Here is a 25,071-nt window from a genome sequence, read left to right on the forward strand (position 1 = left end):
TGGTGGGATCAAATCGTCGAGGTTAGGAGTGGTAATTAGGTAAAAGTTTTGCAATTTATTCAAATTGTTTTATTCAATGTTACTAATATCTTATACGTGTGCATCTAATGTAATAATGTTTATATTGAGAATTATTGTTGCAATAATCAGATTTTATTGGAATTTGTTAAGTTAAAAGAGCATACTTACAGTTACAATAATAAAAATTGTGCAATTTAATTTAGGAATAATGTTAAGCAAGAACATGTACTATATGCTTAGAATCATGTTTTAATTGGCAATGTATCAAATTTGATAAGAAAACAACATATCTCCAATCGCCTTCTTGACTTGCATCAAATGGTGTTACTATTATTTATTGTCGAGCAACTTTTTTTTTTGGGATAATCAAGATCATTTAGTACGCTTACACAATTTCTTTTCATTTTTACATGATTCATCCAAAAATATGCTAAAACCAAAACAATATGATAACTTAAGACTTGTTTTGTAACCATTTTGTCCATTCAATTGCTCACCACTTATAAGAGTAATTTGGATGTAATGAACTTACTCACCCCACCTACGAGAGTAATTTGGTGTAATGAGTTTAATCTATTAAGGTAGAAAGTGGCATTTGGCTACCAAGTGTTTGACCTAATTTAGTAATGAAGGCATGCTTGGAGATGTGGTCAATGATGATATGCTGGACTTGTTGAACTAATTTAGACTTGGGCACCTAGATTTGAATGATAGAAGTGATATAAAAGTTGGTTTGATTTTAACATTCTATTTTTTTTTTTTTTATGTAAGCCATTTGAGGACTTCGTACTACTTTCATTTACTGTTAATTAATTATTGCGTGGACTCTACATAATTCTTAAATATTCTATTACGTTGCAAGAAATGAACGGAGTTATATAAACTTTCATACTACCATAGTACTAGAAATTTTTTTCATTGGATATAATAGACAATTGAGATGTGTTATACACCTATGATTGGAGCATAATAATATTCAACAAGATGCTGAAGAACCTTCAACGTGTATTCAACATCAAGAATGTTGCTCATAAGAAAAAGTATACACTTAATAAGACATCATAGACTTTGCAATTTATACGACCTTTTATGAGTGGTGAGACCAAACAACCATAGGGTGTAACAATGTACAATGGCACTATAATAGATTAAGACCAAGTATCAAATCTCAAGGGATTGAAGAACAATAATTCAACTAAGCAAATGAAGACCAAAGGTTGTGACCATGAAGTAATAGATGAAATGATCTCCTTTGATGGGTGCTTTGGTAGTTTTTAAGTAAAATATCCTAGAAAATTAGGGAACTAGTATGAGAAATAAATATCGTAAATAGATATGAAGAGAAAAGGGATTCAAATTATTACAACCTCCGGGGAAATTACTTACTTTGCTGCTTATCTTAGGCTAAGACACACCCAGATGCAGATGCACTCCCATCTTTTCTCTTTCAAGCCTAGAGGGATTAAGTTGTACGATATCAAATTTTGCCAAGAATCTACCATAAACAACACCTTGGCAAGATAAATATAATTCAATACCTATTTATCTCTTGTTCAAACACCTTTTGGAGACTCTGCAATTAAACACATATTTCAAGAGTTAGTTAATACAAAAAGAACATGCAATTCTATTGGCATTATCCTATTTCTAGAGCTCAAACGAAATCTTATGTTTAGGCCTTTTCTCCTTATATTGCTTTTATGACAACCGTATATTATCTGACTCTTTCGATGATTATTAGGCTAAACATGGTATGTTAACCTAAACCACCGATTCAAATTAATGACAAACAAAAAAAGCAATAAATTAAAAGTAAAAGACTACTAACCCATATAAAAATGCAAACACTATAATAACCACTTTTAGCTACATTAAGTACTATTTAAAAATACACAACTAGCTACTGTAAACACTATTTTAAAATCCTCAATTACTACATATTTACTATTTGCCACATTTTTTACTATTTAACATTCGTCATTTTTTTTATTCTTTAGTACAGTGTTTATTATTTCTTTCTCAAACTAAAATAACCTACATCACAAATACGCATTATTATAACTCAAGCTAAAATAGTTTACACTATAAATATAAACTATTATAATTAAACTATAATAACTTACGACTAAAATAACTTACTCTAGATAATCGGTGAGCAAAGTAAGAAGAATGAGGGAGGCTTATCTTCCTCTCATCACTAAACTTGACTAGTTTTTTGCATTTATTTGCATTCCAATCTCATTCTAACACTGTTTTCATTGATTAGCCTGCATAAGCTAAAGAAGAATCTGAATCTCCACTTCGATGAGAGATTCTGATACCAAAATAATATGTCATTGCCAACTTTTGTATGGATATGGGCAAAACAAATTCTCTAATGGTTATGTCAATCAATGTCAAGGGCGAGATTCTAAGCTAATAACTACAGGAGAAAATGATGTGAAAGGGGAATTTCAATTTTATGGAGTACCCGACAGAATTCATATTCTGCTCTTTTAAAAATTTAGCACTTCAACAAGAAAAGGCAGCAGATGGTGACTGTAAACATCTCTTTCTGTTTTGTGCTCATCTCTCTCCCATAGGAATGGTGGCAGAATTGGAATACGATAGATTTAGAATGACTTTTCAAGTGCTTAAAAACTCGTTCAAAAGTCATTCCAAACATGGCCGAAATTACATGTTCAGTGTTCAGAGCTTCAAATGAGAGATATATGACAAAGAGGAGAATGTTTGCTATACATATTTCACCATCCTTGAGAAGATGCTTCCTGTCTTGAGTGATTTTGTTTTAACTTCTGACTAATTTAACAACTGTTGCTTGTGGTATGCAATTTTACTGCGTCTGTAGTTAGCACTTCTGTTTCCTTTCAACATTAAAATTCTTGTACTCTCCATTAGTGTTTGCACAGAATTGTAAGGTAAGTGCTAAAGAACCCAAAGACTCTAAATGGAGAGCTATATTCTTATTACAACCTATGTATGGTATGTGCATGGAATATTACTACAAATGATTGTGAAATGAAATCTGGCCATTTTTTATGAAAATTTCACTAAACCTCGGGATGCTTCTATCTTCAAGCCTCAGATTCTTAAGCTCAAAATCTAGTCTATATGCATTGCTTTCAATTTCTTGCGCTTCTATATAAACCTCTGGATCCTAACCAATATGTAAAACTCATCACTACTCTATAATAATCTTCCTACCCTCTTGTGTTCTTTAAGATGGAAAGAAATCAATTGTTGAGGCAGATGAACAGCATGAGACAATCATTCTTTGATCAGGTCTTTTTATCTTACTTAATTATCCATTTTCCTTAAAAACTTGTCCTGTTTTTGTTTCTTGATTTGAAAGGCTTCATAACAACTTTACCAAAACTAGCTCTAAGTGGTTGGAAGATTCACGAGAGTCTAGTTACACTCAGGTTGGCACCGGTTTAACTGATATTATTGAACCTTTTGCACCGTCTCTTATGATATCTATCATTGAAAACAAAGTGTATGGATTCCTATTCCATGCACTTCAGTCAAAATTCATCAGAAGAGTTCTAGCTTGAAGTAAAAGAGTTGCAAGATTTTCATCTTCCTGAGCTAATGTTTAGACATTATTAGTTTCTATAGGGGTTCCTTGATGAACAATTTGTCCAGTTGGAAGAGCTGCAAGATGAAGCTAACCCAAATTTTGTCGAGGAAGTTGTAACTCTATGCTACCGTGATTCATATAGATTAATCCTCAACTTAGAACAAGCATTGTAAGTAAATTTCAAACCAGAAAACAAATTATTCTTTCCCTTCTTATCTGTTAGTGTTGAAACAAATTAATTTCAATGCAGACAGAAGAGCCCTCTTGACTTTAATCAATTAGATCGCTATATGCAGCAGTTCATGGGAAGTAGTTCAAGGTAAAATCACTAGAAAGAATTGGAACAATAATAATAATAATAATAATAAAGTTTCATAAAGTGTAGAAATATTCTTTGTCAAGCTTTACTAAAACATGTTTTTGTCCTCAATAATCTCATTATGAATGAATGGCAGCATTGGAGCAAAAAAGGTGAACGCTCAATGTACACTTTTTAGGGAATACATTAAGGCTGGAAGTGGAGAAGGGTATAATTAATATTTTTTCTTAAATGAGATCACTATATTATTATTAAAATTAATTAACCTACAAGCGTATATATGCTCTAGTTTTTAAATTCTGATGTCTTTTGTAAACATGTAAAGATGCTTGAGGACTTTTCATCAACTGAAGAAAGAACATACAACTCTGGAAAAGAAGTTTGAAGCTTATTTTCAGGTTCATATCTCACTAAAAGTTCTATTTCTCTTGTGGGTTAAAGCAAAGTTTGGATCTTTAGTATGATAATGTTTGTGTTATTTTGTGAACAGATCAAAAGGCAAGCTGGTCCAAGTCAAATTGCGAGTCGTCCCAAGTAAGAAATGATAGAGAATCAAAGGCTGAGACTTCAAAGTTTAGCTGTTAATTAAGTTGGGTAGAATGTTTATGAAAATCAAGCAGATTCAGTGGGAATTGAGACCTTGGGATGTATATACATCTCAATTTCAAAGCTGTCTTAACTTTCTTGGTCAAATGGGAAGTAAGCAGGTGTTTGCCTTCTTGTAAATGGCTGTCCAATAGACTGAAAAATGGTCCTTGATGTGATCAATTGCATAGAATCGAAGTGTTTAATTTTGATTATAGTGTAATCCTGTGTAGTATAGTAGAGTAGTTCTATGAAATTACGTCTGGCCAAAAGTAAACTTCTTAAACGTCGAAATGTTTAAGATTGATTCTGAAATGTTCAAAATAATTTCTGTCATTTTGAATAACTGAATTTAAAATTATGTTTGGGAGTGATTCTAAAATGGTTGAAATCACTTTTGTCATTTTCAAAACCACTCAGAAAATATTTTTAATCATTCAAAATTTAATGAGAAATATGTTGCAAAAGGACAAAAATATCAAAATTGGAATGAGAATATTTGTCTTATTCTGTAGCATAATATGATATTTTTGTCTCAAAATATCAAAATTGGAATAGAGTGGTGAGGGCGTTGTCTCAAAATTGGAATGAGAATGACACTTTCTTTTCCGATTTTGTACATTATTCTGTATATCATTCTGTAGCATCGCAGCCCCAGACAGATTTGGAAACCTGACCATCAAACCACAGCGGCAGTTACAACGCCCTCACCACTCTATAAATACCACCTTTGTGTCTTAGTTTAGAGATCCACTAATCCCTCCAGCCTCGGGACCGACTTCCACATTCCTTCCTCTCTTTTCTCTATAATTTTCCATCTTTATGATGAATCTTTGCCCCATAATTTTGTATCCATTTAAGATAAGATGTTAGATAATACGGGGTAGGGGTATAAAGGTAATTACATATGTGGCATGGTTATAAATAGGAAGTTGGAAAGAGAAGAGAGGGCATGAAGATTTTAAGGAAGGCAAGGGTCTGCTATACTCCTGAAGGAAGAGGGGAAGCAACAAAAGGCCAGGTGCTTTTATTGCTTTTGTTCTAGTTATTTCTTATTGTAGTTTCTGTTTAGATATCCTCTATAAAGTAGAAATATTATACCAGTGTTCTATCAAATTGGTATCAGACCCATAAATCTTGGAAAGGAAATCAACAATGGTGCAAACATGGATTGAAGAAAAACTGGAAGCCTTTGTAAAAGAAGTGATCGGGATGAAGAAAGAATTAAGCAAAATTCCGAAAATTGAAGAAAATCTGAGATCCTTAACAAAGAGCATTGAGCGGTTAAGAATTCAAGCGAGGAAAACAACTGTTTTTAAACTGCATTGAAACCCTAGTGAAGGAAAAATCCACAGTGAGTGGAAGAATCACAACATCGACGAATCAAATACCAGTGATGAAAAGTATAATTGAAGGAGAAAGTACATCGACGAAAAGAACCGAGAATGAAGAATGAAAGGAGGAAATAGAAATTGAAGAGAAGGTGACTGGAGGAAGGACATCAATGAAAAGAATCAAGAATGAAGGACGATTGGAGAAAATAGAAATTGAAGAGAAGGTGGTCGATCGAAACAAGTTCGAATGGTCAGTGTTTATCGTAAGTATTTCTGTTGGAACCACTTTAGGTTGTTATCGATCCACCAAGAACTGGTTGGAATGAATTAAAACAGAGGCTGATATTTAGTTTCTGACGAGTAAGGAAGAACTTAACTACGAACAATTCTTAGCAAGCAAGCCGGAAATCGTGGAAGATCGATGAGAATTACCAGCAAGACCCGAAACGAAGATCTAAGTGAAGAAAAAGTTGTTGTTCGAAGAAGTTGAAATTGATTGGTTGCGACGGAGAAGGAAGATGCCGGAAGTTGACTGGTTCAGATGGAAAAAGAGGATGGCAGCAAACGTGCGGAAAGTGGTAGAAAAGGAGGTTAGAGGAAAAAAACTAAACCCTAAAATCTTGTTCAAGTGGGCTTCAATGTATTTTAAAGGGTTTCAATTCATTTTAAATAAAAGAGTGGATGCCTATTGTTATGTAAATGAAGTGGGTGGTGAGTCCCAAAAATGGAAGAGAAGAAAAACGTGCAGAGAAGGAGGTTCCAAAATTGAAACGAAGCGATGGAATGATTCTGATCTTCATTATGGGCTTAATTGATTATGGGCCCAACCTATTGGAGAAGAAAAGTTTGAAAACTAAACACCGGTTAAGTATAATAACGTGTATGGAAAAAGGAAGATTCAGAAATATTGAGCTTTGTTGTGGGTCGAAGGAAGATTATTCTGGGGGCTGAAGTCATTGGGTCTAATTGGAGTCAATAATTTTTTTTTTAAGTTGAAAGGAAAATTTCAGAACAAATCATTGGGAATGGTTGTGTAAATAAATTTTTTATAAAAAAAAAAGGCAAAAAAAAGAGAGTTAATTTTGTGATTATTTTTGTAAGCACATCTCGAGGACAAGGTGTTTTTGAAGGGTTGGGTAATGTTAGATACCTAGATTATAGGACAAGGATATAAAGGTAATTAGATATGTGGCAGTTAGATGATTATAAATAGGAAGTTGGGGAGAGAAGAGAGGACATGAAGATTTTAGTGAAGGCAAGGGACTATTATATTCCTTGAGAGAGAGAGAGGGGAAGCAGAAGGCCAAGTGCTTTTGTTCTAGTTATTATTTCATATTGTAGTTTCTTTTTAAATATCAATAAAGTAGAAATATTATATCAGTGTTCTATCAGAAAATTTGTAAGGTGTAAGAGTTTTGTTCTGAATGGCTCACAACCTAAACAAATTTGAATGAATGGTTAGATAGACTCGTAAAGTGTTTGATTACCATTGATTATTTAACTTTGATGAGACAAGTCTATTTGATTGAGGCATTACTTGCTTGTCATATGTTTTAGGATATCCTTAATTAGAACTTAATGCGGGTGATTGACATGTTTAGTAGCACTACAACTAAACCATTACTTAATATGTTGGCTAAGCATGGGTAATATTACAATTATGTTTGCATGTATCAAGTAACAATTGAGATACCTCAAAAACCTAAGCTGTGCTTTTCTCATTTGATTCATCTGGCTCAAGTCATATTATTTACTTTTCTGCAATTTACACAAACAAGCAATCACAAAACTCCCTTTGGTCATGGTAAGAAATTTGAACATTGATTAGAAGAAAACACATAGCTCGCTGTGGATTGACTCAGTTTTGTTACTAATACTACCCAATTGTATTTGATAGATTGAAGGTTTCAACAACTTTTGGTCCTTGAGTTGCATTTTGTACATTAGATGAGTGATTTATCTCTAATTTCTTCACAATTGCTAACTTAAACAAGAGGCTAAGGTGTTTTAGAAGCAACCTACTCTTCCTTTTTTTCCTTCAAAACTTATAAAATTTTCAATTCATACTACAGACGTCTAAATTCAACAATAAAACTCTTCGAAACAAATCAATTACACCATCTCTGCTTATCCATGTTACTGTATTGAAGAAGTCGAAATATTTAATGAATGGCACCAACGGATTCATGCCGGCAAATGTTGTGCTTCGCCTTCATCGGCCAGATGATCAGATGTACAATGGACTTTGGCTTGCTGGAGTTCACTCATGAATATCCTTCAAAGAAAATTTAATTAAATTGGATAACCAATTTATCACTGAAGGCTCAAAATATCTGTGGAAAGTTGTATGCATCATTGAGAATATACAACTTTTGCAAGCTTACAGGACAAAATGTAGCCTAATAGTACAACACAGGCATTCTTTACATCAAATCTGCTTCCACCATCATTATGAGAAGTACAGCTTCATAGATTCTTTCTGCACTACCACAACATATGCTGCAATGCCTTTCGGGGTATGCATTTCAAAGGTGTATCAGTTCCACATCTAATCACATGAAACCTCATCCAACAAATCCAAGAAGCCTTTCTTCGATGTCTTTTGAAGAGCTTGATCACAAGGAAATGGATTGGTTGAGGCTGCTTCAAATTTCATCCATAGTTCTTTCTTAAGAGTCTCCTCCCCAGCACATTTCCCAACCCGGAATACACTTTCACATTCCTTCAACATGGGAGTGTTATCTATGTGCGGCAAGCTCAACCCAACTGGATCTTTACGTAAATTTTTTTAGTCAGAAGCGCCACAGAAATCATAAAGCTAAACACTATAATGATTATATCAAATTATCTATGTTAAACAGAATCTAAACTAATTCATGAACAGGGTCAGAAATGTGTGGTAATTGGAAAACAATAAATACCTTGGTGGCTGAAAGATTTAGTGGCTTCGTGACATCCACTGGAAGTAGCACTTTCAATGGAATGAGAATCAGATGGTTCCAGTAAAACGCATGTTTTTGGAGGTGACATATACCAGTCTGGTGAGGCTTCAACTTTCTTTCTGATTCCTGTTTTGTGAGCTTGTTGAATACCTAAGAGTTCTGGATACTTTAAAGCCAACCCATCAGAAGCGTCACTTCCAGAAGAGCAATCATGAACTCCAACAGGAAAAGGCGTGGCCTTGTAAAACCTTTTTTTATCTTTATGTGATGACTCTGAAATGGGTTCAAGCAGCACACAAGATTTTGGAGGAGACATTTTAAAGCACGGTGTCATAACTAACATAGAGCAATTCTTCTTTGATAACAATGGCGGGGAAGCAAATCCACGCTGATGAATTATCTCTGCCTGTGTTAAATCAGACCCAGAAGGCTCAGCACCGCTAGGCTCAAGTGCATTACCTTCTAGCAAACTATTCTCTACAACACTACCCTCCGTTCCATTGCATTCAAGCAGATTCTCACCAAGTGTTGATAAATCAGACCCAGAAGGCTTGCCAACACTAGGCTCAATTACATTACATTCAAGTGGATTTTCATTTAAATCTCCACATGCAATAAAACATGGTTGTGTACTCTTAAGTATACCCGACTTCATTCCGTTGAGAACAGATTTAGCCACATGTTTCGATGAAAGTGATTTAGAAATAGGAAGAGGAGTGAGTAAAAACAATTGTCTTCCTCTCTCAATATTGCAACCAGCACGCCATGATACGAGAGGTGAAGGAGAGACCAAATCTTGAGCTTCAGTATGGTCTGGGCTGTCAGCAACGTTATTTTCCTTAACGTTAACCAATGCATTGCCTTCATTAGCCAATGATTGTCCTATACCATCATCAGAATCTTTTGATGGGTGAGAGAACATCTTCTGAAACCTAGGAACCCAGGGCTGCAAATTATCCCACACGAGTTATCAGAATAAATGGTTTGCAACTTGATAAATTACTGAAAATTTACAAAAGACTGCTTTTCCTGAGGGTAAAACAAAGCACCTTTTGCTCATTTTAGCATTTTTTTTTCATTTAAAATACGGTTAGTACCTTTTGTTTTCTGTTTTTTATTTTGATAATTAAGCCTATTAATACTACTGTTACTATCAAATTTCTTTCATTATCGATAATTAAAAATTCAGTCTAACCATTAGACTTGAGAAAGATGTAAATCATTGTGAAAAACGACGAAAAAATAAAAGCAATTTTCAAAAAGCAAAAACAAACAACGAAATGATTACTAAATAGGTTTTGGGACTTTAATGAGTGGTGCTCCTTCTATTGTATCCTGGGGCTTTGGAGTTTGGAGTAACCCTCATTCTATTGCATCAATGAAATGTTTCTTTCTACCCAAAAAAATTACCTTCAAAGAAGATTGCATATCGGATAAGACATGAGTGAAAGATTCGATCTCTTTCCTCCCCTGTTTGTCTATTTCCTTCAATTCCAGTGCTTTCACAACGAGTTCATCGATCTGCCAATCCAGTAGGCTGATGTGAGCTATGCAACATAACAAAAAACAAAAAGATAGCCAACCAACTACTATACAAATGATAGAGAACTTAACATTGGTGAAGAGATGTGTACCACCTGGTTCAAGAACTCATATTAGAATTCATATGTACATAATCTACCCTTCTTAATGGACAAGGGCAACTAATATATGTTAAACATTTTAAAGAAACAACTTCTTGGTTTGGGCAGATTAAGTGTTTTTCTGTTTAGAAATAAATGGAGATAACACTTACAAACAATGATTTCTACACTACAAGGAATTAACAGTGCAAGGTTTTGATAACAAATTTTCATCTCAAGCTGTATGCATTCAAAGCACTTGAAGAAACAAAGAAAACAAAATTTTTTATTCTCAAAAACACACTATGGAATACAACTAACTACATTTGTTAAGAACCAAGCAAAGAGTGAAACGAGAGTTGCTCTGTATGAACCGTCCTTGTAATTCCCTTCCGCTCTCACCAATTTTAAAAATGAAAATCAAGATCGATTGTACGTATACGAACACTAATTCTAGAAGATTCGAAACGGAGGGGAAATGGAGAGGTGAACCTGGTGAGTGAGGGCGGAGAGATCGGACTGAACTAGAAGGAGGCGATCGAGAGAATCGTCTAGGTCTTCAACCTTAGACGGGTTGAAATCTTCCCTTCTGGTGGCTGTAGTGAGAGATTTAGAGGAAGTTCGAGGGTATCTGTGGTTGGATACGTCCCTCAATGGCTTCTTCACAGATGATTTTCCCATGACCGGCATGTCGATCGGCGCCGGTATGATGCCCTTGTTCAACCTGCAAAGGATGGCCTGATTACTTTTTGAAATTGTGTCCGTTGGCGGGATTTTGAAGTGGCTTTTTGTTGTAAAATCAAATGTTCTACAAATCAGACAATGGAATGGGCCAACACACTCACCCTATTGGCCCATCAACTAAACCAAATTTTAACTATTTCCATTTATATACTATACTCTTGGTTTCATTTGTTTAAACTTTATTTACTTTTAATTCTCTCATTTTAATTACTATAGTTTCAATAATCCTTCTCTTTATTATTATTTAATCAATTTCGCAACTAAATTCAAACAATTTTCAGTGCATAACAAACATAATATAATATAATATAATATAATATAATAACCTATAAAAATATTCAAAAAGTTCGTTTTAGTATATTCATATAATTTTATTTTATATTTTTAAAAATAGAAAAATAAGCTAAATTATCTATAAATGTAACTAAAAGTTTCTTTTTATCAATGATAGATGACAGTAGACTTAAATAGACATTGATCACTTTATGGATAGACATCGGTAGGGTCTAGCTTTGATAGAAAGTAAAATTTTATTATGTTTGTAAATATTTTCAACACCTTTTCCAGTTTGAACAATTTCTTTAATTTAATTATCCTATATTATATAGTTTTGATTATTTATTTGAATCGTATTTAAATACATTAATTTTCATATAATAAAGTTTTAAATTTGAATCTCATCCAAATTAATTTTATAATAATGTATTGTAATACACTAATATTAATTATATCAAATACCATAAATACATTTTTCCTTTGAACGTTTAAAAATTTATTTCATACTTTTAGACATAAAATTATAAACTCCAATAATATAAAATTAATTAACTAAACCTTAACCTTTTAATTCGTTAATCTTCTATCAATAACTTACAAATATACAAATATAAATACAGGACAATTTGTGCCTATAGATATAATCATTACAAGTAAGTTGATTTTTCACAGATTGTTCGTAAATACCGGAACGTCCAAAAGTCCATTTTACTCCCACATTAACCTTTTATCTCCTCATTCTTGAATAAACAATTTGTTTATGATAATCAACTATAAACAAGTCAGAGCTTCGTTGATTAGGTGTAATACAAAAAAGTGTTGACTAACGAACAGATTGTATAGCTTTGTTGTCTGGTGATTGTCTTAAGAATCCTGAATATTAATTTGGTCAATCCTTGCCTTTTACTTTAATTACTTTGTTGATAACTTATTTTATATGAATTGTGCTACACATGCAATAAATTTTTTTTCTATTTTACTTTTAAATTTTATATTATATAATTTTTTTTTTTCATTTAAATACCCATTTAGTTTCAATTTACTCCCATCTTTTCTCCTTAATATAACAAAAATTGAAATATAAGAACAGAAAACTATTTGATTGCAATCTACAAACATAATTAACTACAATTCTAAATTGAATTATCAACAGATTCCATTAACATAATCTTAAAAATTTTGCCATCACTTCCACTCTTTCTCTCATAAAAGGACAACGTGAGTAGAAAAAGACATGTCGAAAGTGGGGCATGGAGATGAAGAATAATTCCTTGGCCTTTATATATGAGTTGGAAACCATGTTAATACATTATTCTTTCCTTACCTTCCAACCTGGCTTTTTCTTTTTTATTTAGTGTTCATCCAAAATATGAGAAGTAATGTACATTGAATATTTTCTCTACCACTTCAAATTATATTGCAGCCTTTCTGCATTGACTCCTCATGACAAACATTCAAATAAATAAATAATCGCAATGATAATAAATGCAATTATGTGCATGGGGTGCATTTGTGGCCCTTCACAAAGCCAGAAGGAGATTATTCAACATAAGTGTGCTCTTTACTTGTACTAGGAAACCTCAAAAAGCTTTACTTAGGCAGCCAAGGGAGGATGCGAAGATTGTAGGCAAAAATTGACAATGCAAGAATATGAAATGGTTACTGATTAATAGACATCGACTTTCTGAAGGCATACGAAGGGTGGCTGCTGATGCTATACAATTAGAGAAGATGAATCAGGAGAGGTTCAATGGGCAAAAGAGTAGATGGCCATATGGCAGATTGATGGGTTGAGGTGATGGAGTTTCACAACTATCTTCCTTGGACAAGACCACTAAAAACTTGGCTGTTACCAGCTAGAGTGGCTTCCCACTCGATCGAAGAGAGTAGGATTTGTGACAAGGATATCACAACTTGCTTCATGTCGGGACGTAGAATTGAATCTTCATCTACACATTGCTTTGCCAACATGGCCACCTATCGGGAAACAAGTACAAAACATCACAAAATTTAAAATCAACAGCAGTCATGAAAGATCTTGTGTAAATCTGACATTGCTACAAGAAAAGAGACTGGACATGATTGTTATACTTTTGAATATGTATTGTAGACCATTTTCAAAAACATTTCCTAGGACAAATGTTGAGAAACATTTCCAAATGTTAAAATTTCATCGACTCCCACTAACAGTAGCACTCAGTAACCATCATATGCTATACTCCCTTGAATGTACTTACGCATCCTACTTGAAGGTGTCGAAACACTTTCTGAAAAGCTTTTCAAGAAGCCATCCTAAACCTAGAATGAAATGGAAAAGGTAAAGTATGTACCTTAAATAGACAGTCATGAGGATACAAATCCATCATACTCGGATCAACTTGATCTTTCAGACTTGCCATATTCATGGGATCAGGTGCATTCCGAAGAACAGTTAACATCTGCATTATGCCAGATACATTTTAAGCTTCAAAAAGTTAGCATCAAATGGCCATAGTTCTTGTGAAAACTTAGATATACAAGAATAACCCATAACAATAATTAGCTCAAAAAGCTCAACTTAAGGCAAGAAATGTGTATTTTTATTAGAGAAATAACATAAATTCTCCAAAGTAGTACATATCCAGCATGATATAACTTACAATAGATGCTAGTGACCGTCTTTCAGGATTCTTCATAGTTGTCCCCTCAGTTCGTATAATTGCCTCCTTTCCAGTTATAAGCTCAAAAAGAACGACACCATAAGCATACACATCACTTTTGGTTGTGGCAAGACCATTACTCAAATATCTAGAATGAGTGAGGGTTAAAGAAAAATCAGTTTAAAAGAAATTATCGAGAAATATTCAGCCATCAAATTCTGATTACTTACTCGGGAGCCAAATAACCGTATGTACCAACAACTTTGGTTACTGTAGCTTCACCCTCATTTGTTTTTCCAACAAGCTTGGCCAACCCAAAGTCAGAAATCTAAACATGGAAGGGGAGGAGGATTTCAGTTGAAAGTACTTTGCCTGATTAAACAGAGACAGACAGAACTCGTAGGATGCTTAAATATCACCTTTGCTCTAAAAGAACCATCAAGTAAGATGTTGCTCGTCTTAATATCTCTATGGACGTAATGAGTTTTAGTATGCTCATGAATGTACTCAAGACCTCTCGCAGCATCCAAAGCAATTTGGAGTCTCATAATCCAAGATAGTGGCGTATGACCTGTAATCAGGAGGCATGAATAGAAAGCAGCGTAGTTCAATAAGCAACATTTTTTTTTATCTAAAGCTAAATATCTGACTTCCTAAGCTTACAGTGTTAATCTATAATCTTAGATAGCCAGGTAGTTTATACAAGACAAACTTCCAAACTTTTCACTTTAAGTAGACAGATTGTCTTGCAGGATTTTAAGAATTAGCAAAGTTAACAAAGAATAAAATAAAATACAAGCTTCGGAAAATGATTTGATTAATGGGTATGAATGTGATCTTACCCTTGTTCAGAGGATCATGTAAATGGCTTTTGAGGGGACCTTTTTGAGCATATTCATAAATAAGAAACAACTCATCCTCACTGGCGGCATAACCAATCAATTCTACCTTGAAAAAAGTAAACCAAACAGAAGTAAAGCTTTCAAGTTGTATGCTTTTGCTTGTGGAAATAAATACATCAGTACATATGAAAAAATAGTGGATTACCAGGTTAGCATGATGAACCTTGCAGAGGACTTTCATCTCTGCCATAAACTCTTTAGTTTTTGTTGCAGTCATTCTTTTTATGGCAACTTCCTAAAACATTAGATTCATTGAGTTAGGGCAGTCAACAAAACTAATATCCTTAATTCAGTATGACATGAGGTAGATGATCAAAAACCTGATCACGCAGGACGCCATAGTACACTGAACCATAAGTTCCATGGCCAAGTAGACTTGAATCAGAGAAACTATCGGTTGAGGAAACAATTTCTTCGCATGAAAAAACCACAGGTTTGTCCACATCAAATACATTGTTCTCAATAGCTACATGAAAGAAAATCCAAATAGCAATTAGACATGTCTCAAATAATTTAGCAAACTGAAGTTGATGACATCTAAATTATAAGGAATTGCTGCTTATGCAATCAAATGCGCTAGATATTGAAGAATTTCAATCTTCAAAAGAGCTAGTGTGCTGCTTTAGTTGAATAAGCAGGAAGATAACCCAAAAGTATGTGAGCAAGTCAACACTAAGAGTTGGAAGCTCAAAACTAACAAAAATAATGATTTTATTCTGTTCGGATCTTAGTTAGCCCCATTTGTACCATAGTCTACGATTCATAAGTCATCTGCTCTAGCATCAAAGTTTGTAGGGACTAGGGAGCAATTAGTATAGCATGAATCTGGGAGCAATAACTCAATAGAAAATTCTACAACCTAGGTAGAACATGAATTTCGGAGGGGTAAATGGCATCCAAAATCACATAATGAAAGGAGATGAGCCAGAGGAAGAAATTGGCAACTATCACGATGTTCTCTGAAATTAAGTTAAACATTATTGTCCCAGTAGAAGTCAATGGGCTCCTCCAATGAACCCAGGTGGATAAACCAAGCCAATAATGCTCATCAATTTTTTGCAACTGAGGCCAGGAAAAATAAGACCAAGAACTGAAACTACCTTTTGGAATTGCACTCTGGTTGTCGCTGGATTCCCTGTTGGCTTGCTTCCAATCTGCAGAACTGCAGCAAATATACCTTCCTGAAGCACAGCAGAAACTCGACTTCCCAAGAATATGGAACTTGTGGGAAACCTTTCCACTGGGATCTTTGGAGTGGCTACTCCTTGATCTAGAAAAGCATTTCAACCACCTGAAGCAAGCATAACCTACTATGCCTACCAAAATCAGAACAAGAATAATTCCCAAACTTCCAACGATCCATATATATGGAGGATGACGTTTGGGGCTCTCAGCATTATCTGCAATTCATAACCCATTAGAGTTACGATTTTTCTCAAGTTCATAACAGAAGTAGGCACTAATTAGAACTCAGAATGTAAGAACCGTAAGGTTAATCCCGGAGAGGAAGTCTTCCACAGTAGTGATGAAAAATAAAAATAAGCAGCAGCAAACAAAGTAAAGCTGGAAACAGACAACTTAAAGGATCTAGAAGAACTGCAAATCCTCCTACCAAATATTGTGAAGTTTAAAACGAGAGTCATTGTCAATGCTCTTTTATTTAAATTTCCCAAGTACAAATTCACTTCTGAAGGATCACTAGATACGATCTTCAGTTTTTAATATTGGTTGCCATACATGTCAGTAGATTTGACTTGACTCAAAAACAAACAACCACCTATTTCAATATTGTTACCAGACACAATTACATCAACTACTTGTTGACTTTATGAATGTCTTCCTAAGAGTGTGCAACAAGAAAGTACATATTGTCTGAATGAGAAATGTCAAAGATATTGATACCCACCTGAGAAATTGCTCAGAGTATAAGAAGGAGCTGGAGTAGGAGCAGGAGAAATGTCTGTTTTCAACGGATAAGGATCTCCAGGAACTACAAAGTCCACAAGTTGAATGATTAAAAGAACAAAGGCGAACATCTGCAGAATCATAACTCAACAAATTTGCTCAACGGAGTAGAAACACTAACCCGAATTCAAGGGAATGTAATACAAAGCGCCCACAGTAACATTACCGGGATTTTCAATTCCATTCACCGACTCAATGCTATCCATACTAACCCCAAATCGGCTAGCCAAAGACTCTATGGTATCACCATCTCTCATCACATAGCTCATCAAATAGTTCCACAACCCGCTTGAACAAGCACAAAACAATCTCAAAGACACGACAGCGCCGTTCCTTGCCATTCGAGTTGTGTTGGGTAACAACGCAAGCCCATCATACGCTTCCATGACTATGTCATATACACGGCCGTGATTGGATTTGATAGTAAAAGTGGTGTTGGTTATGTATTTCTTCAACCCAGAGGCACAGGAGCAGTTCTTCCTGATGAACACATAGTCCTGACCATTCCCTTCAACGGTTACATCTTCAGGCAATACGTCGAACATACTCTGGATCACAGAAAGGGTCTGATTTGGCTGAGCCTTAAAGGCCAAAAACGAAGTGCATAAACGAGTTGTGTCCGTACAATTCAAGGGCGTGGGGTAAGAAGAACAGAGGGAATGATCTTGAAGAAGAACAGCAAAGTATAGAAGGAAGAACAAAGTAGGAATTCGTACAGGATTCATTGACCAAAACATAGAACTCAAGCTCCAAAGTTACCGGATAAAGATAGTGAGTTCAAACAGTCAGTAACAGAAACTAGTGGCAGACAAAACTCGATCAAAATTCAACATACAGAAATCAAAAAGAGAAAAAAAAAAAAAAAATAGAAGAAGTCTATGTGGGTAAGTCAGAAAATAAAACCCAATAAGAAACCAAACAAGAAGATCATAATCTGTATACAAAAAGACTAAAAACTAGAGAGATGGGGAAGTAGTATATGAAAAAAGGCAAAGACCCAGAAGATGAATGAATGAATAAAGTGAAGATTTGTAGGAAAGAGGAAGATTTAGAGCAGAAAACGAAGGAAAATGAAGAGTATGCTAAAATTGGGAAAAGAATAATGGGGGAAGGAAGAAGAAGAAAATGAGCTGGAAACAGAGAAGAGCTTAAGGTGGGTTGAAGGAGAGAAGTGAAAAAAGTGTAAACAGAGGCATCTGTTTTTGGGTAAAAGTGATGAGTGATCATAATAGTGAGAGTCTCTGGTAAAACCCTCTCTTCCCCTCAACCTTATTACACTGTTGGGAGTAAAGGCAAAAGAAAGTGATGACAAGGGTTTTCCACATCCATACACATGGAGATTTTTGACAACCAACTCCCCCCTTTTTTCTTCTATCCCTAAAATACCCTTCCTTCCTCTTTTTCTTTTTTTGCTTTTAATCAAATATCTTTGTTCATGTTTCACAAAAATATCAATAAATCCATTTTACAATGCATTTTTGTGGTTATATTTTAATACTATCTTTTAAAATATCTCCATTAATCTCAAAATAGTATCATGTCAGTAATATACCATTGAATATAGATAGCAATATACATTATGAATCGTTAACCCAAGTATTAAGATTAAACTTGCAACTTCTAAAAAGGTGTGTTTTCAATAATTGATTTGTGTTCATGATATAGATTTGTACATTTATTAGATACATATTTATTATTTTCTCTTTTATTTTTTAAATTTTTTCAAGTAAATGAATTAAATTTATTGTTTTCTCCTTTCTTTTGATCAACCATTAAAATCTATACATATATAATTTATTTTATTATTTTTTTCATTTTACAAAAGTTTATGAGATTTTAAATCTCAAATAATATATATGATGCATGTACACCAAATAAAATTTGTCATTTTTAACAAGTTTTAAAAGACCATATTTCTAAATATTCATGGATGTTGGGTTGGGAAATTTGTAAAAATAGGTTCTCAGGTATAGTAAGAGAAGAAGATGGTAGGTTGCTTGAGAATCACTCAAATAAATTTGAGACCTATAATTATTGCAATTCTTTACTTCCCCTCCTTTATTTTCTTCTTTTTTTCGGGACCATTAATCCTAAGTCTTTGCGGTATTGGAGTCATTATTAAAATCTGAGCTACTTACATTTAATTTTTACTTTAGGCTAATGATTAACTTGTTTTTGCCAGGATTTCTAAATTTATGAAAGTTGTAATTTGTTCTTAAGTTTTATCTCTCCTTCTCAATATGAAATAGTTTTCTATTGAAGGATTAAGATCAGAATTAATGGCCTCAGATTCATAGAATCATCATAGGCTGTACATGGAAACATGTCAACGGCTAATACAGTATACATATATAGGATTTAGCTACAATTAAGCATTAGGCTGCAATTATACCATATTTAACATCCAGCGTAATTATAGGAATAGATTAACGGCTAATTGTACAAGCCAATTATAAATAGATATATACTCTTCTGTAAAGAATAAGAATAACAATCCTTTTATTTTAAATCAATACCTTCTTAAAATCTTCATGGTATCAGAGCAATTTGATCCCAATTTCAAGCTCTCAGACCAAGCACAAAGGTGCCATTAGCAAGCAGTACTCAACGCCACAAAGGTGACGAAACTTCTGCTGCATCAATTCAAATTTGTCCTCATCGAGCAAAACATAACCGAGGGAGACAACCAGTGGAAAGGAACAAGGAAAGCATCTGTTCTTCTCAGCAAAAATCAGCAAAATCAGTATCAATTTAAAACTGTTCTTTTCTTTGTTATTTTTCTCTCTGGATTACATTTCTGCTACCAGCAACTTAACATGATCGAAAACAACAAAATCACCACATATATCCTCACTGGTAACAATAACTACGTACCATGGGCCAGATCTGTGGAAATAGGCTTAGGGGGTAAGGGTAAAAGGTCATTCATTAATGGATCCAAAGGAAAACCAAAACCAAAAGACCAAGCCAACCCTACTGATGATGAACTAACAGCCATAGAAAATTGGGAGACCACAGATCAGATGATCATGTCGTGGCTCTTAAGCACAATGGACACTAAAATCTCTAGTGCTCTTATGTACTGTAAAACCTCAAAGGAAATCTGGACAAAAGCCAAAACCCGATATGGTCAAGGAAAAAACTTCGCACATATTTTTTCATTAAAACAAGAACTTTCCAACATCAAACAAGGCAACCTCAATAACTCAGACCTAGTGGCCGAAATACTGACCAAATGGGAAGAGTTACAGATGTATCTCCCAGAAACAATAAATCCAGAGGAAATTTACAAAAGAAACGAACATGAATTAATTTATACTTATCTCGGGGCTTTAGATTCCAGTTTTGAACCCATTCGGGCTCAAATTCTCTCATCGGCAGAAATGCCACAGTTTGATGATGTAGTTCTCAAGATTGAGCAGGAGGAATCAAGAAGACGGCTCATGAATCCGTCGCCAGCTCCATCAACAGACAACCAAGCATTTCGCGCAACCTACAACAAGGACAGAGGAAAGGGGAACTTGTGGTGTGATCATTGCAAACGATCGAGTCACAACAAGGAGAGTTGCTGGGTTCTTCATCCGCATCTCAAGCCCCAACGCAAAGGTGGCGGAAGTACCAACAACGGCGGGTGGCGCCGAGAGGCACATTCCGCCATAGGAGAACTCAACAGCGGGACAAATACGAAGGCTGACTTCGGGATGAATGGGATGAACCCTAATCCCTCTCAAGGGCCAGCTGATCACGGGCCACCAGGCTTCTATGGAACGACTGCTGCTGGGCCAGTGCAAGACCCAATCTCCTTTGTCACGCCTGCTGGGCCTTCCGGACCTAATTCGGATCAACTCATGCAGCTGGTTAACCAATTAAATCAACTACTTCAGCCGAGGCAACAGAACTCAGGTTTATCTGAACTCAAACTTTCAAATAATTCAATATACTTGAATAAGCATGACTCAAATTGGATTATTGATTCGGGAGCAACGCATCACATGTCATGTAGTCCAAACAATTTTTTAAACTTGATAACCTCCAATGAACCACAATTTGTCACAACTGCTAATGGTGGTCAGACCAAAATTTTCGGTACCGGAACCATTTCTGTTTTTAACAAACCAGTCAATGAGGTTTTGTATCTACCTGATTTTCACTCTAATTTATTATCTGTTAATAAGATTGTCAAAGATCTTAATTGTGCTGTAATATTCTTACCAGAAAAAGTGATTTTTCAGGACATAGTCTCAGGGGAGATGATTGGTGAAGGAATTCTTAGGAACGGGCTATATTATCTTCAACAAAATAATAAATGCTTTGTATCAAGTAAAAACACTGATCGTGGACATTTATTGCATTTAAGATTTGGCCATCCATCTGATCAGGTTTTGAATAGACTTTTTCATTATAATTATGATTCCTTTAGTTGTGATACTTGTAGATTTGCAAAACAAACTCGTTTACCTTTTCCTACTTCCATAACTAAAGTAGAAAAATGTTTTGATTTAATTCATTCTGATGTTTGGGGACCTTCTCCCGAAGAATCATACAATCATTATAAATACTATGTTACATTCATTGATGATTTTTCAAAAACTACTTGGGTATATCTTTTAAAAACCAAAAATGAAGTCTTCTCATGCTTTCAAGAATTTTTTAATTTTATTACCAACCAATACAATGCTCAAGTCAAAATTTTTCGATCTGACAATGGTACTGAGTATGTGAATAAGGAATTCACCAATTTTTTCAAACAACATGGTATTCTTCATCAAACAACATGTACTCATACACCACAACAAAATGGAGTTTCTGAAAGAAAAAACAGACATCTTCTTGAAAAAACAAGAGCTTTACTACTTCAGAATAATGTTCCAAAAAAATTCTGGTCAGATGCAATTCTAACTGCTACTTATATCATAAATAGATTACCAAGCCCAAATCTCAATAATTTAAGTCCTCTTGAAATTCTCAAAGGAAGAAAAATCGACTTAGATCATATTAGAGTATTTGGATGCACCTGCTTTGTATATATAAAACGAAAGGACAAACTAGATAAAAACTCTGTGAAAACTATTTTTCTTGGCTACTCCTCAACCCAAAAGGGATACAAGTGCTTTGATCCCGAACAAAATAAACTGTATATTTCCAGGGATGTAGTTTTCAGAGAGCATGAACCATTCTTCACGCCTACACAAGACACCACCGCTGCAACACCAAGCACTCTGCAATTCCTCTTTCCTTCCCTTGACGATGAAGAAAATCCTTCCGCATCTTCTTCAGGGGGAGATTATGAGGATGAACGGAACAATACAGAAGACAGACAAGAAGAAGAAGGAGAAGATACAATCAGACGACGATCAACACGAACAAGGCAACCTTCAACAAGGTTAAGGGATTTTGTATCCCATCAGGTTTTGTATCCTATCCAAAATTTTATTAATTACAACAAGGTATCACCAACCTACCAGATTTATTTAAGCAAACTTGACGGTAACAATGAACCAAACACGTATGACGAGGCCAAACAACAGACCATATGGATTCAAGCCATGAATGAAGAATTAAAAGCCTTAGAACAAAACAACACGTGGGATATGGTAGAACTACCCAAAGGTAAGAAACCAGTAGGATGCAAATGGGTCTATAAAATAAAATATAACAGTGATGGCACAGTTGAAAGGTATAAAGCCAGATTAGTTGCCAAAGGTTTCACCCAAACATACGGCATTGACTATCAAGAAACATTTGCCCCTGTAGCAAAAATGAACACTTTTAGGATATTAATGTCAGTAGCAACCAATCATGGGTGGGATCTGTTCCAAATGGATGTAAAAAATGCTTTCTTACAAGGAGATCTAGAGGAGGAAGTTTACATGACACCCCCACCAGGGTATTTCGAAACCTCCAAGGTATGCAAACTTCGAAAGGCTATTTATGGCCTTAAACAGTCACCAAGAGCTTGGTATGCCAAACTTAGTACTTTTCTCACAGAAAATAATTTCAAGAAAAGCACTGCAGACTGCTCTGTGTTCATAAGAAAGAATGGTGACTCAATTACTATTATTTTAGTTTATGTGGATGATATTATCATTTCCGGTAATAACAACCAAAAATTAAAAGAAGTCAAAGAAATGTTAAAAAGAAAATTTGACATAAAAGATCTAGGTAAACTCTCATACTTTCTAGGAATAGAAATAGCACACTCGACAAAAGGACTGTTTTTATCCCAAAGAAAGTATACACTAGATCTACTAAAAGAAACTGGTAAATTAGGTACCAAACCAGCCACTAGTCCAATGGAAACCAACATCAAATTAAACACTGAGGATGGTAAACCACTATCAGGCATAAGCCAATATCAAAGGATAGTTGGAAAATTAATCTACCTAACCGTTACTAGACCTGATATTACATTTGCAGTTAGCATAGTAAGCCAATTCATGCACGCACCTCGAACTTGTCACATGGAAGCCATTAACCGAATATTAAGATATCTCAAAGGCACTCCTGGACAAGGAATATTAATGAAACAAAACTCGACTAACACTGTGGTTGGATTTTCTGATGCAGATTGGGCCGGAAGTTGTGACAGAAAATCAACCACTGGTTTTTGCACTTTCGTAGGTGGCAATCTAGTAACATGGAAGAGCAAGAAACAGAACGTGGTGGCTCGTTCAAGTGCAGAAGCTGAGTACAGAGCGATGGCATCAACGGCAAGCGAACTCATTTGGATCAAGCATCTGCTACACGACATGCAAATTGAATGTTCAGAACCTATACAAATGTTCTGTGACAACCAAGCGGCACGTCATATTGCTTCAAACCCCGTATTCCATGAGAGAACAAAGCACATAGAAGTAGATTGTCATTTTATACGAGATAAAGTGCAGTCAAAGGAAATTGAGATTCCTTTCATCCGAAGCCAAGAACAACTAGCGGATATCTTCACTAAAGCTTTGGACAAGAAAACCTCTCAACAAATTCTCAGCAAGTTAGGCGCTCACAACCTGTTCGAACCAAACTTGAGGGGGAGTATTGAAGGATTAAGATCAGAATTAATGGCCTCAGATTCATAGAATCATCATAGGCTGTACATGGAAACATGTCAACGGCTAATACAGTATACATATATAGGATTTAGCTACAATTAAGCATTAGGCTGCAATTATACCATATTTAACATCCAGCGTAATTATAGGAATAGATTAACGGCTAATTGTACAAGCCAATTATAAATAGATATATACTCTTCTGTAAAGAATAAGAATAACAATCCTTTTATTTTAAATCAATACCTTCTTAAAATCTTCATTTTCAGTTGCTGATTTGTTTGATCGAATTTAATAAATTGACGTTTTGAAAGAAAATGCATGCCTTAAATAAACTCCCGACAGGAAAGATTTAAAAACTTTAAGTAAGAATTCAATTAAATTTTTCCTTTTCTTTAAGATAAGCTATTTATAATCTTAATTAATATCCATACACACGCAATAGATTAATTAAACCATAATTTATAGAAAATTAAATACTAAAGAATTTTAGATTGCCACAAATTCTTTTTGCAAAAAGAAATTAAAAAAAAAAAAAAGGAAAATAATCTTCTAAGTATGTTAATTTATACCTAACTTTAAATACATAAATAGAAAATTTGATAAAATATTGTCTTTTATAAATAAAAAGATAGATAATAAATTTTATCTTTTAATTATTTCTGTTTTTTTCTTTTAAGATATGCCCAACGTTTAATGAATTTTTGGGCACTCTCCATCCGTGGTGAAGGGACTATGATATATTTGATTATTTTAAAGAAAACATATATCAAAATATTAGATAAAAAAGTTACAATTTTATGTTTATAAAAAACATCAACTTTCAAGTTTACATTTAGTAGGACTATTTAAAAAAGAAATTATATACAAAAGTTGTGAATAGGTTAAAAAATTGTATGTGTTAAAGTAGAAAAAGAAATTAGTAACTTAATTCAACATGTTATTTAAAATAACAATATTTTTTAGAATAAAAATTAAGAGTTGACGATAGGTCATAGCAATTATTACTCTTAGTTTAATATAAGTATAAGAAGTTATTAAATACTTTTAAAGTTCAATGGTTTATCGAGACAAAATTGAAAATTCAAAAACTTAT

At 34.3% G+C, this 25,071-nt stretch overlaps 3 protein-coding genes and 1 long non-coding RNA gene across 5 annotated transcripts; 2 read left to right on the plus strand and 2 right to left on the minus strand.

The window, feature by feature from the left end:
• Positions 1–2,652: 2,652 nt before the first annotated feature.
• Positions 2,653–4,728, plus strand: LOC103489970 (histidine-containing phosphotransfer protein 4-like). The gene is made up of 6 exons (XM_008449331.3): positions 2,653–3,303; positions 3,640–3,770; positions 3,852–3,920; positions 4,057–4,128; positions 4,246–4,318; positions 4,411–4,728. The coding sequence occupies exons 1-6, from the start codon at positions 3,244–3,246 to the stop codon at positions 4,456–4,458; spliced, it is 453 nt and encodes a 150-aa protein (XP_008447553.2). The 5' UTR covers positions 2,653–3,243; the 3' UTR covers positions 4,459–4,728.
• A 416-nt stretch (positions 4,729–5,144) lies between these two features.
• Positions 5,145–7,325, plus strand: LOC103489971 (uncharacterized). Its single transcript, XR_537777.3, has 2 exons — positions 5,145–5,526; positions 5,632–7,325. It is a non-coding gene; the product is annotated as an uncharacterized LOC103489971 (long non-coding RNA).
• A 243-nt stretch (positions 7,326–7,568) lies between these two features.
• On the minus strand, positions 7,569–11,163 carry LOC103489972 (uncharacterized). 2 transcript variants are annotated; one of them, XM_008449335.2, is made up of 4 exons: positions 10,896–11,163; positions 10,192–10,302; positions 8,761–9,727; positions 7,569–8,605 (listed from the first exon to the last, which is right to left on the minus strand). In XM_008449335.2, exons 1-4 carry the CDS (start codon positions 11,091–11,093, stop codon positions 8,388–8,390), a joined length of 1,494 nt encoding a protein of 497 aa, XP_008447557.2. In that variant the 5' UTR covers positions 11,094–11,163; the 3' UTR covers positions 7,569–8,387. The 2 variants fall into 2 exon arrangements, with proteins under 2 accessions (XP_008447557.2, XP_008447555.2); XM_008449333.2 differs by having other exon boundaries at positions 7,702–8,611.
• A 1,736-nt stretch (positions 11,164–12,899) lies between these two features.
• On the minus strand, positions 12,900–18,226 carry LOC103489973 (lysM domain receptor-like kinase 3). The gene is made up of 11 exons (XM_008449336.3): positions 17,051–18,226; positions 16,871–16,954; positions 16,065–16,364; positions 15,285–15,430; positions 15,110–15,199; positions 14,905–15,010; positions 14,482–14,633; positions 14,293–14,390; positions 14,063–14,210; positions 13,754–13,861; positions 12,900–13,400 (listed from the first exon to the last, which is right to left on the minus strand). Exons 1-11 carry the CDS (start codon positions 17,664–17,666, stop codon positions 13,236–13,238), a joined length of 2,013 nt encoding a protein of 670 aa, XP_008447558.2. The 5' UTR covers positions 17,667–18,226; the 3' UTR covers positions 12,900–13,235.
• Between the last annotated feature and the right edge of the window lie 6,845 nt (positions 18,227–25,071).

This window comes from Cucumis melo, chromosome 4 (genome assembly GCF_025177605.1).
Source record: "Cucumis melo cultivar AY chromosome 4, USDA_Cmelo_AY_1.0, whole genome shotgun sequence".
Classification (NCBI taxonomy): Eukaryota; Viridiplantae; Streptophyta; class Magnoliopsida; order Cucurbitales; family Cucurbitaceae; genus Cucumis; species Cucumis melo.

Bases quoted from the DNA above. Each gene is read 5' to 3' on its own strand.
- LOC103489970 (XM_008449331.3), top strand. From the start codon at position 3,244: ATGGAAAGAAATCAATTGTTGAGGCAGATGAACAGCATGAGACAATCA. The intron at 3,771-3,851 runs GTAAGTAAATTT...ATTTCAATGCAG, and splicing joins CTCAACTTAGAACAAGCATT to ACAGAAGAGCCCTCTTGACT. The intron at 3,921-4,056 runs GTAAAATCACTA...AATGAATGGCAG, and splicing joins TTCATGGGAAGTAGTTCAAG to CATTGGAGCAAAAAAGGTGA.
- LOC103489973 (XM_008449336.3), bottom strand. From the start codon at position 17,666: ATGTTTTGGTCAATGAATCCTGTACGAATTCCTACTTTGTTCTTCCTT. The intron at 15,200-15,284 runs GTTTTTGATCAT...CTAATGTTTTAG, and splicing joins ATGGCGTCCTGCGTGATCAG to GAAGTTGCCATAAAAAGAAT. The intron at 13,862-14,062 runs GTAAGTTATATC...GGCATAATGCAG, and splicing joins GACGGTCACTAGCATCTATT to ATGTTAACTGTTCTTCGGAA.
- LOC103489972 (XM_008449333.2), bottom strand. From the start codon at position 11,093: ATGCCGGTCATGGGAAAATCATCTGTGAAGAAGCCATTGAGGGACGTA. The intron at 9,728-10,191 runs GTAATTTTTTTG...GATAATTTGCAG, and splicing joins ATATGCAATCTTCTTTGAAG to CCCTGGGTTCCTAGGTTTCA. The intron at 8,612-8,760 runs GTATTTATTGTT...ATTTACGTAAAG, and splicing joins TAAATCTTTCAGCCACCAAG to ATCCAGTTGGGTTGAGCTTG.